At 46.1% G+C, this 11,972-nt stretch overlaps 1 protein-coding gene across 1 annotated transcript in view; it reads right to left on the bottom strand.

Annotated features, from left to right (window-relative positions):
- Positions 1–259: 259 nt before the first annotated feature.
- The window catches only part of LOC142803104 (N-alpha-acetyltransferase 25, NatB auxiliary subunit-like), a 95,248-nt gene continuing 83,535 nt past the window's right edge, over positions 260–11,972 (bottom strand). The window contains exons 26-28 of the mRNA XM_075888209.1: positions 5,441–5,557; positions 3,244–3,390; positions 260–1,645 (exon numbers count right to left, since the gene is read on the bottom strand). Of these exons, the coding sequence (XP_075744324.1) occupies positions 1,523–1,645; positions 3,244–3,390; positions 5,441–5,557 (387 nt within the window). The 3' untranslated portion in view covers positions 260–1,522. The remainder of the gene's footprint in view (positions 1,646–3,243; positions 3,391–5,440; positions 5,558–11,972) is intronic.

Here is an 11,972-nt window from a genome sequence, read left to right as displayed (position 1 = left end):
TGGGGTTCCTTAATGTGCACACAAATCTGAGCACACGGGCCTACAGCAGTTTCGCCTCAATAATAAATGCAGCCGCCACAGATTCGATCCTGCAACCAGCGGGTCAACAGAAAAATACCCTAGCCATGACGGGGCAAGAGATGCAGAGAATATTAGAGCACTGGCAAACAGTGGTGCACCCATCTGCAACTGGCACTTTTTTTGAGCACATCTTGCCAACAGAGCAGCAACACATGACACTCACGCATCAACCAGAGAATCAAAATATAAAACCTTTACTCGCAATCTTCATTCTAGAAGGCACACACGGGCGAGAGTCAATAGTTGCCAGGCTGAGTCTCGCGCTGCTGCTTTGCGCAACGCGACAAGCACAGCCTGGGACTGATGGAGCTAATGGTTGTGTCCACAATGTTCCAAGGGGAAGAAAAAAGAAAAAGTTTGTGTGGCAAGCTTCAGCAGCACAGGCTCGCATACTACGCACACACTCACACACACACACACACACTTGCACGCGCTAGAAGGGGAAAAAAGAGCAAGGGGGGTGCTGCAGACAGGCTGCCACCCCCATCATTGCGGTTACCCTGGTCTGGAGTCGGGATCGTTGTCCTTGGTAAATTAGAACAGTACTTGACCCGGAAGTGCACAATCTGGCACAATCTGGCACACTGCATAGTGGGGCTTCCATCCAAACATTTGTTCTTACTCCATGACAGTTCATCGATGGGTCCACCAGACAAGCAACAGCCTTTTTGTTTTTTCTCAGCACTACTCACTTTTTTCTGATGAAGGCAGCAGCACAGTGTGGCCACCTCAAAGCGCTATTGCAACCAGGTGCATGCAGCCCCTGCCCTTGCCCAGAGTGGAGTTAAATGTTCAGTTCGTGCATTCTTGCAGCCAGTGGGATTCGGTGCGACATTCAATCTTCAGAAAGACGATGTAGCCCGCGCTGCAAATGATCCGTCACTGTAACCGTGCCTAGACTTTCGCCTCCTCAGTGGTTATTTCAAGTATTCAGTAGGATGTGAAGCAAATCACACAGTTGAGCACCACTCACATTCCATCTGTCGAAAAGCAACAACGCGACCCGAAGCTGCATAGCCGACTTGGCGATACCTGTCATCAATGCGCTGCGGGGCGTCGGCGATGAAGATTGTTCGGTTCTCCATTGAAAGGGTTGCACAGCAAGAGCTACATGCGACAAGTCACTCAAAAAGCACTATTGCCAGTAAAAAAAAAAGAAAAGGCTGGACTTTCGAGTTCAAGCACTCAGGAACATGCTCGGGCAATAGCGGTGCGGAGTACTCGCCTCGAACTCCTTTTTTTTTTTTTGCCCGCTACTTCTCACACAACTGAAACACCTCACGCTTGAAGTCTGGAAACTGTTCCAGAGCACAAAAGTAAATGAATGATTAAAAAAAAAAAAAGAACTTGGTTCTCCAGTGAAACAAGGCCCATGTTTAGCCAAGTGTGAAGACGATAGCTGCTGCACGAGAATCGCCGATGATGATGTAGCTGGCACGGCTCAGGCTCGTAATGATTGCAGCAACTTGAGCTTAGAGTCCAGCATGGTCCCTAGCTCCTTGAGCGAGTCTGCGTAGCTCTGTTCGATCCTCTGCCGCACCAGTTTGCTCAATTCCTCGCTTCCCTGCAGTTGGATGGGGGACAGTTGGTGTAAGCTCTATGCAACGACGCCACTTTAGTCTCAAAACCTTCCTCAAGAAGACGTTTATACTTCTGGCAGTACACACGCAGTGAGAGGTTCTCACTTGGGGTGTGTATGATTTGACCGTTTTGAAATATCAAACCGAACAGGCGCTACTCGTAGGTGCAAACAAATACTTTTCCAATTAGCCCAAATATACTTCAGCATAGCAACCACACTAAAGTACACTAAATGGGTACAAGTGAGTAATAAATTTGATCCGGACAAGCATTTGTAGCCTTGGTATAAAGCGTCGAAACCTGAATAGTCATGGGGTCGACCTTGGCCGCCTATACAATGATTGACCACAATCTCTCTAAAGCCTTGTGCAAGCGAAGAATCCGAGCACTTAATTTCAGATGGTGTACTCTAATTGCAATTTCACTGCCAAAATTATCCATACTAGGATGCAAAAATTCCTTAATATGAAATGAAAAATGATTGTTCTTTATTCGATACAAATAGCTGCAGGCATTCTTCAATCCATATTTAAGTCATTCACGAAAAGCAATGTGCCCACACTGATATTTGAAACTTAAAACATTAAGAGAAAGAGCACTACAGTGAAACACCCAAAAACAAATTTTTTGGGACCATCAACATACTCAATCATCCAAGCTGTTTCATGATAAAGATTGCACACCATATTTATGATGCGGACTATGGAATAATACACCAGGAGCAAACACTGTTCTTAAAAGTAGCTCTTGTTTTATTGGCACTATGTCCACTAATGGAGGCAATTAACTACACTCAACAAAGCAACACAATGAACCTGGACATAGACAAGTTTCAGGAGAACGCTGGAAAAGTGAACAGGTTCATAATTTGCAATAATATTGATCTGAAGTTAAAGCACATCTTGGGCAGTCTTGAGCTTAGGAAAAGTCCGAATAAACTGATCAAGTCCTCTAAAGGCTCACTAAAAATGTAGAAGTTTACACATCGGCTTTTGACCCATGCTTCCTCGTCTAATGTGAACATTAGATTGGGAGGCCTTTTGCATGCTTCATTCAAGGCCCTCTTTCCCACAAACAACCGCTGCAGACAGTGTGCTTCACTTCATGACAATTACTTCTCTCCTCTATCAGTAAACAGAGTGAGTATAGCCGACACAAAACCCTGGCACATGCTACAAAATAGTGTGTCTTAATTGTGCAAGAGCAAGACATTATCAGGAGTTTCGAAGGTTGTATACATATGCCAACTATCTGCGCCGTAATTGGGCTTATGCCTATATCCAAATGCTTCAAACATTTGAACTCACTTCGAATCAAAATTTGGACCTACTCACTGTTACGTCACTGCCAATGTACAGACAGCTTTGAAACTAAGTGCAATGTGAAGCTCTACGCTTGTAAAAGATCACACTGTTGGATGAGCTGGTTATTCTTGACAGAGAAAATCAGTCCGAAGGAACTTAAAGCAACACATAGGTGTCAGACGACACTAATCTTATCTTTTCCAAGCCCACGCAACAGAGCGATGCCCAAGCACACAAACAACTACTGTTGCATCTGACCGTGAAAAGGGAAACCAACCTGAAGGAATGGCTCCTCCTGGTCAAGGTTCAGGGAAGCCATGAGGTTTGCTAGCATGTCTGCGGGTGCCTGCAACACCACAGCCTGGAGGTCTGTGGCTGCCGACTCCAGCTCACCCACCAGCGAGACGAAGCACTTTGCGGATGCCTGAAAAGCATGCCGGTTATACAGCACAATTTTGTAATGGTGTCGACCGACAACAAGCAACCACCATATGCCATCCAGAACACAATCGAGACATCTTTACAACGCAATGCCCTACTACTGATGGAATGTATTAGGATACTGCAACAATGTTTACACTCAAACCTAATCATAACAAGGTTGCATATTACATGAAAATCAGTTTGTTATATCAGAAAATTCGTTATAAAGGTATATTCCTAACACTATCTACTGCAAGACTAGTCTTCCTTTGCTTCATTAAAATTGATTTTTTCATCATATTCAGGTTCGTTAAATCGAGGTTTGAGTGTATAGCATAGAATTCAATTGTACAGTTTCCAAGATAAGAAAAAAAAAAGGGGGGGGTTCGGTTAGATCCATACCAAACTTCACTTAGTAAAATTTATTTTAAATGAAGCAGTGAAGCCTAATGTGAACTATCGGCACTCTTTTGCAAGACTATTCTAAAACTTTCATCTAGGTCAACTTCATTATAAATCTGACCCCTCCAAGAAGTTTATGCAAGGAAACGATGCAGTGACAGTCTGAACGTAATGCTGTTCCTGTGTTAAAGAAAGGCAAACCCTTCAGCGTTCAACCTAAAAGCTTCCAAGTTTATATATATATATATACACACACACACACACACACACACACACACACACACACACACACACACACACACACACACATATATACAGCGAAATCTCGGTAAAACAAACCCCCCATTAACGAACTTTTCAGAATAATGAACTTTTCCCGTGCCGACAGCTAATAGTTTCAATGTAAAATTATTTCGCTAATACGTACTTCAGAATATCGAGCTTTTCAAGATAACGAGCGTTAATTTAGTTCCGTATTATCTTAACAACGCCTCAATGCTATGAACTCACGTTCTGAAATTCATCGCGACCACCGGAGCGGTACGCAAGCAGACGACAAAGCGAACGGACGCCTTGCTTTTCAGAAAACGCGTGACACTGCGGAGGGAAAAAAAAAAAATGAAAGGGGAACTTTTTCTTTTTTTTTTTATTGAAGCACCGACGCTGCAGGTTTACAAGCGCAGAAGCGAAGGCAGATTGGGAGTTGCAAAGCAGGAAGCATGGGCGCGGAAAACCTGACTGTGATAGCGAGGGAGCAGAAAACGAAATGCGATGAATTTTCTTTTTTAGCACTTTCTTTTCTTCGGAAGAGGCAATGACAGCCGAAATGCTTCGGGCTTTTCTTTTTTTGTCACTTCCACATGCGCTCTAGGACAAAGCATTTGTGTCCTACTTGTCTCTTTGTCGTCATTCTGTTTTCGCGCTATAACAATCGTCGTGCTCTAGGACTAGGAGGCCTTGTTTGTCAATTGTTTTCATCTTTTTCCGGTGATTACTTATCGCGTCCGCAAAGCAAGTCGGCGTTCGTGCTGTGGTGCTACTACGAATGAGTTTGTCTCTGCTTGCGAAAGAAGCGGAATCAGTTTTCGTGAAGCGAAAAAGTGGATATTCTTCGGCAACTGGACGGCAAATAGCAGGCTGTTGTTACCAAAGAACCTAATCGCACCACAGGAATGTGGATGAACTGGGGTCCTTCGCGCTACAAAGCTTGTGCTGCATGCGTAAAAAAAAAAGAAACAAAAAAATCAGATTACTTTAATGCAAACGTGCATTTTTTGGTGTTCACTTGTGCATTAGTTTTTTTTTTTTCTGGTGAATAACGAGTTCAAGGACCCACCGTTGTAAAGGTAAGTCATTTTGGCCAGTGGAAAATAAATATTTATGGTTAAGTTTTGGGCTTTACTATAACAACCTTTCAATACAACAAACGAATTGCCGCGGCCCCATGAAGTTCGTTACACCAAGATTTCGCTCTGTGTGTGTGTGTGTGTGTGTATATGTATGTATATATATATATATATATATATATATAAAGCAACTGATGCACAAATCCACCCTTTTATGCTATGTTAATTTTTCCTCCTTAGTGCTTATTGGCACTCCTCTTTGTAAATCGTAGCCTTCTAGGGTATTGTGATGATGCTGCTTACCTCCTCTATTGAGCTCGTCTCTTTAGTCTTCTTTTTGCCCTTCTTGGCAACTGCCTGACGTGAAGGCCTCGCTAACGAGCTGCCCAACGCTGCCACTAGGCTGCACCATCCAATCACCTGTGGCCAGGAACGACAACTGCTCATCACCCGCTCACATACAACACATGCACACACCTTTAAATAGACTGTCTACTGCTCAGAAAAATTGATCCAATTGTGGCACAAATGAGAAGATCGTTCATCCTATCGGCTGCAACGAGTATGCTTTCGTCCCATAAAAAATTTAATTACAATTTTAACTTGATGCTAGCATCATTCAACAGCAATGCGGTCAATCTACTGGTAGGACAAGAAACCTTCGCAAGTACACTCATTTTGCTTCAAAACAAATATGAATAATTTGAAGTGGTAATAGACGGTTATAGTTTAGTGCTAGCATGATAGTGTAAGTTAAGGGAATGGCGTTACCGTGCAGCAAGCGCTCGTTGTGGGCAGCATCTTATAGTTTAGCGAAATAGTGCTTACGTGGTTTACGTGCCCCAAATGGGTTGGTGGCACCACCTATTAGATGGTTAATAAGCTAAGCAGTGAAAATGAAAAGAAAACGAGAATGTTTGCTTATGCCACCGCGCGAAGCATTGTTAGAAGTTTATTTTTGTGATAATAAAAGTAAATAAATATAAACCACGCACCAAACGCGAAAACATCTACGTTGCCGATTTGTTTACATTGATCTTGTAGTTAGGCCTAGGCGCATTCGAAATGAGAAGCTATCTCAAAAACTACGCCAACTTATCCGTAATACTCGGTCATCGAAGCTAACTGAAGGCAAGCGAAGCCACTTTGAACAGTCGTTCGCGGCGGACAAGGTGAATCTTTCAACAACTACGCCAAAATCACTTTGAAGCGGGCGTCCGGGAGCGCCGCCATGTTTACGTACACTACGTACACTTACGCTACCACGGTAACCTTATATCTGAAAAATACCGCGCGTACGGGAAGCAGTACGGGTGGCGTGCGTATCTGCCCATGCGCACTTCGATTCCAGTATCACGGTACACTCGGTAACCCGGTAAACCCGGTATACTATAACTCTCTATTTTATGCACTTCAGGCAGCTTTAAAATGTATAATTTGAAATTGTATTTTACGCACTTGAGGCAGCTTTAGATTGTGGCAGAGACTAAGTTTCGCTTTTTCTTTTTTTTTTCGCATTTGCTCAAATAGGCGCTCGGTGGCGCTGCCGGCAGTGTATTCATTTGGCTGCACACCTGCCTGCAAATGGTGGAGATATGCGAGCCCGGCATTCGCTTCCGCTCATAAGAACAACAAAAAAGTTATGGACCACCTCCTTGTAGGGAGCCATGATGGAATTCAAAGCAGCAGCGGTGCACACACCGATGACCCGGCTGAAACGGGCGACGACACGGGTGCTGGAAGAATGCTTTGCAGCGGTACTCAGTGTAGCCTTTACTTGAGCAAACTTTTTTTTTTTGAAATGTAGCGACATCGAAGGCGGGTCGGGTTTCGTGTTAGTTTCATTGCAAATAGACGTGTTAGTTTCATTGCAGAGTGTCTCCGCTAGACGTGCGGTCGAGCGTTGCGAGTGGTGGAGAGGGTGAAGTGAGAGAGAAGTGTGTTGCGAGCGGACGGAGGAGCAACATCATTTAGGTGTGTTGGGAGGAGCCAGCAGCTGCTACTGGTGAGGGTGAGAGTGACAACGCACAGCTGCGACTTGACCTACTTGGCATCATTCCAACAACTGCAGCGGGGGGAACGCGGAGCGGCACGTTGGAACAGAGATACGGACGGACAGCGTTACACAGGCTAGTCAAAGAGCTGCTTCTCATCTGAAGGTGCGTGTGTGTACCTTAAATGGTACTATAGTACTAAGGTACCATTTGTTTTGTTAATAAACAAAGCTTGAGGAAGCTTGCGAAAAGCACACGCGGTTTCAGTTAGCAACTTTCACCGACAGTACAATTGTCATCACCTCCACCAAACAGTGTTGCAGGCATTCATCTCAATGATGGAAGGAGACGAAACACTGATATAAAAATTCTGTTTTAAATATTTCTACGCACTTTGCAGAGAAACCACTCAAGGTAAGGCACTTACCTTGCAGCGCTTTTTATTGCGACACAAAACACAAAATAAAAGACACAAAATAAAAGAAGTGAACGGCGATAGACAATCCCTTTGAGACATACACACAGGCAGTCAGCATCCCAAAAAACACATTAGACCTCAGCCATCCATCCAAACGATCCCCTTCGCTACTCAATTGCATAAAACAAACTGCCATCGAATCGTTAGTGTAGCTTTTGCACAAGAATCCCAAGAATGATCACAAAAATGAACACCAGAGGCGATTCCATTTGTCTGCGATTTGCAACTAACGCTCAAATATCCAAGAAAAACTACACAAGTAGCACTTTTGCTAAGGTAGGGATCGTAAGTACAATCTCTATGCTTAGCACCAAAATGCTGCAAGAGCTCTTACAGCACACTGCTGCGTCAACCTAACAACGAGCCTTGTGGCATTTGTTGCAAAATAATAACGGAGCAACTTGGAGCGTGCTGCACTCTATGGAAGACGAGGAGGCAGAGGGCGAATCGGGGCACGCGCAGACGGTCGGGGCATTTCGCCGCTAGAATTGGCAATAAACGAACATCTCACTTTCACGTCTGGGCAACGAGTCATTTCGCTACACTGTTGGTGCCGAAACCTGGGACTGCTCCTCGAAAGACTTTTTTTTCACAGAACGGCCATGGCGAACTCTGACCACCTTCGGAAGAAGCGCAGCTCAATCAGATCTGGTGTCACCCGAGCCCTGGCACTTCAAACGGGCCTCCAGCAACCGGATCCTGACGCCTCTCAGATTAACGCCCACATGGATTACCTCAAAGACGAGGCAGTACTGTCGAAGCTCGATGACACCATCCTTGTGACCACAGATGAAGAAATCCTCAAACACGAAGTAGGAACGGTGCAAGAATACGAGAAAATTCGCTACGCGGTGTCGCGCGCCAAGTTCTGGCTTCAAGAACGTGAGAAGACGGCCAGAACGCAGGCTCAAGCAACTGAGCCTGGGCCTAGCTACTTCGCATCTCCGAACTCCGCCGACGCAGCAGCCCAGGAGAGAGAGCACCGTCAGCGTTCAATTCAACTACCAAAGCTACAGATACCGACTTTCGATGGTAGTCTCCTATATGGCAGTCTTTTTGGGACCATTTCGACGTTACCATCTACAAGAATACCGAGCTGCCACGCATCGAAAAATTTAAGTACCTCCTCACCTACTTGACCGGGAGCGCGAAGCGAGCTGAGGAAGGCATTCGTTAAGCGGAACAAAATTACGACCTTGCAATCAAGAGCCTCTTGGATTGTTTTGGACGCCAGGATCTGATTGTGAACGAGGATGTTGATCATATTCTTGCGCTAATATCCGTGAAAAGCTCGTCAGAGGTTTCAAAGCTTCGTCTGTTGCACGATAGTATGAAGTTACACGTGCATTGGAAGGTCTCGGAGTTGCGCCCGACCAGAACGCCGCGGTTTTAAACCGTGTACTGATGCGATGTCTGCCAGAAGATCTTGCCATTATGTACAGGCAGAAATCCAAGGAATCGAACTGTGCCTCCAGCATCACCAAAACCCCTGAAGACCAAACCCGGCTAGCCAAGTTTCTCCGCATTCAAGTAGAAATCCGGAAGGAGGGCAGATTACAATCTCGTCGTGTGTCGCAAGACGACGCCAAAATCCAGATATTCGAACAAACTTATGGCACAGAAATTATACCGTCAGCTTCCGCCCTAACGGGGTCTACCTTGCCTGTTAGACTGGCGGGCCCACTCTGCCACAGGGAGGATCACACGATTGCTGCTTGCAATGCCAACCTATCGGCTGAAGGGAAGCAGGCAACGCTACAGTACACCAATTGTTGCTTTTGCAGTGTAACACGAAACCACATCGCTAGAATGTGCAGGAAGTCATTCAAACCTTAAGTGTGGTACCTGCCAGCGACACCACCTAACTATCCTTTGCGAGTTATCACGCCCAGTCAAAGATCCGCACTCCAACGCAGGATCCCCAGCCTTTTCTCAATTAGCCCCTTTAACCACGCAAACTGTCACTACCGCCCAAAGTCACGTTGAGTCCAAACACGTATTGTTACAGACAGGTCGAATTTGGGCAGAGTCTGGAGACCACCGTCTCCTCATGTGGGTATTGCTGGACAGCGGCAGTCAGCACACCTACATTCGTGCAGACCTGGCAAGGATGCTTCAGTGCTCCATCAGGGGAAAAGAAGAGCTCTCCCTTGTCACTTTTGGAGGATCCAAGTCATGAAGGTGACTCTGCACCCAGCGTGTCAACCTGCGGCTTCGAAGCCAGTTAGACGATTAAGCGATTACCTTAGAAGCGTTAAAAATTTCTGAAATTTTCTCTGTCACAAGCCCACTGCTCGACCCCAACATTTTGCACTGGCTCGACGAACGGGGGTATAATGGAGCTGACAGCCGTCAACCAAATGCATGGCAACCCGAAGAGATACAGTCGACTCCCGATAATTCTAAGTCGCTTAATTGGAATTATCAGTTAATTGGAAATGGAGTGGGGGTTCCGTCAGTTTTGCATGCAGTTCAACAGGAAGAAATTCTCGGTAATTGGAAGGTAGAGGTCTGAAATTTCGGTTAATTCGAATTTATTTTGAATCGAATTCCCGGAGAATATCGTAATGTTTGTTAAATTTCCTATTTTCGAAGCGCTAAACAACAATGCGTGTCCGACCGGCACCCAAGGGCATCGCAGTTGACCACAGCGCTGCAGCTCAAAACGTCAGCTGATGGCATCACAGTTGCATGCAGCGCCCCAGATCACGAAGCGGCTGCTCCGGCGGTTCCGGGCCTCATTGTTGTCTCGTTACGGTCGTGTGCGGACTCAGCGTTTCCACGTGCGACGAAGCTCCACGTGCATTTACTATGGCAACTCGCGGGCCTTATCAGACGCTTGACTTGGCGACGAAAGTCAAAATTTTGAAAGAAGTTGAACAAGGAGGCACCGCCAAGCAAAATATTGCGCAGAAATACGGCATCAGGCCTAATATTCTGTCTAACATCCTGAAGAACAAGCGCTAGGCACTGGACGCATTCGAAAATGACCAGTTCAAGATGTCTCGCAAGAGAATGCGCACCGGCGCCCACCCAGAGTTAGAGCAAGCGCTGCTCATCTGGATTCGGGAGGCTCGAAGCAACAGACTTCCTCTAAGCGGCGATATCGTTGCAGCGAAAGCGTCATCGCTTGCGATTATGCTACGCATCGAGAACTTTGCTTCTTCCGATGGGTGGCTCACACGGTTCAAGCAGCGCCACGATATGGTGTTTAAAAGCGTTAACGGGGAAAAGGCTGCCGTCAACGCTGAAACATGTGATATGTGGAGGGAAAATCAGCTTCGCAAATACTTGGGAGTATATCGGCCGGAAGATATCTTCGATGCCGACGAGACAGCACTTTTTTACAGAATGTTGCCCGAGAAGACACTGACCTTTAAGGACGATGACTGTGCTGGAGGGAAGCGTAGCAAAGAAAGAGTGTCGGTGCTGATAGCGGCAACATGACAAGCACTGAGCGATGTCGCCTGCTTGTGATAGACAAAGCTGCTAAGCCTAGATGTTTCAAGGGCATGAAAACGCTGCCTGTCGACTTCGCGTCTAACAGGAAAGCGTGAATGACCGCAGACCTATTCAAGGAATGGCTGACAAAATTGGAGCGCAAGTTCGCGTTATCAAAATGCAATGTATTGCTCCTTGTGGACCAATTCAGTGCACACATGAATGTGCCGCCCTTGAGTGAAATACATGTAGCCTACCTGCCAGCGAACACTACATCGGTGTTACAACCACTGGACCAGGGGATCATCAAAAACGTGAAAGTACTGTACAGGAATCATCTTCTTGAGCGGATGCTATTGTGTATGGACAATGCAAGTCAGTATGAGGTGAGCCTTCTCAGTGCTATCCATATGCTGGCGCGAACGTGGGGTCACGTAAAGGATGAAACCATTGCGAACTGCTTTAGGGCGTGCGGCTTCATTCCAAGTGGTGCAGATGATGACGCGTCCTGTACAGTGGGGGAAGAAGACACAAGTGAGCTTGACGTTGATGGTCTCCTGCTAGCTCTCGGCGACGTCCCTTTTGAGGAGTACATTGCCACTGACAGTTCGGTAGAAACGTGCGGTGTACTGCCGGACGCTGAGATCGTGGAGATGGTTCCGCACAGCGAGCCTAGTCACGAAACTGAGGTTGACGCCGCCGCCACCGCAAGTAAGCCACTACCGCGGGCTGCTGATGTAGACGCAGGCCTTGCACTCGCGCAGAGACTTTTCACTGCTGAGAGCAACGCCGAGGAAGCACTCGGGCACATATACAGCCTGCAGGACTTGCTTTCTGCTGCAAGATTCAGCAAACAGAAGCAAACAGCAATCACAGATTTCTTCTCATAAACTGCTTTGAAATAAATGTATTTTTCGTTCAA

The sequence above is a fragment of the Rhipicephalus microplus genome, chromosome 3, assembly GCF_043290135.1.
Source record: "Rhipicephalus microplus isolate Deutch F79 chromosome 3, USDA_Rmic, whole genome shotgun sequence".
Classification (NCBI taxonomy): Eukaryota; Metazoa; Arthropoda; class Arachnida; order Ixodida; family Ixodidae; genus Rhipicephalus; species Rhipicephalus microplus.
Note: the sequence above shows the minus strand (reverse complement) of the source record. Positions and strands in the feature narration are given on the sequence as shown.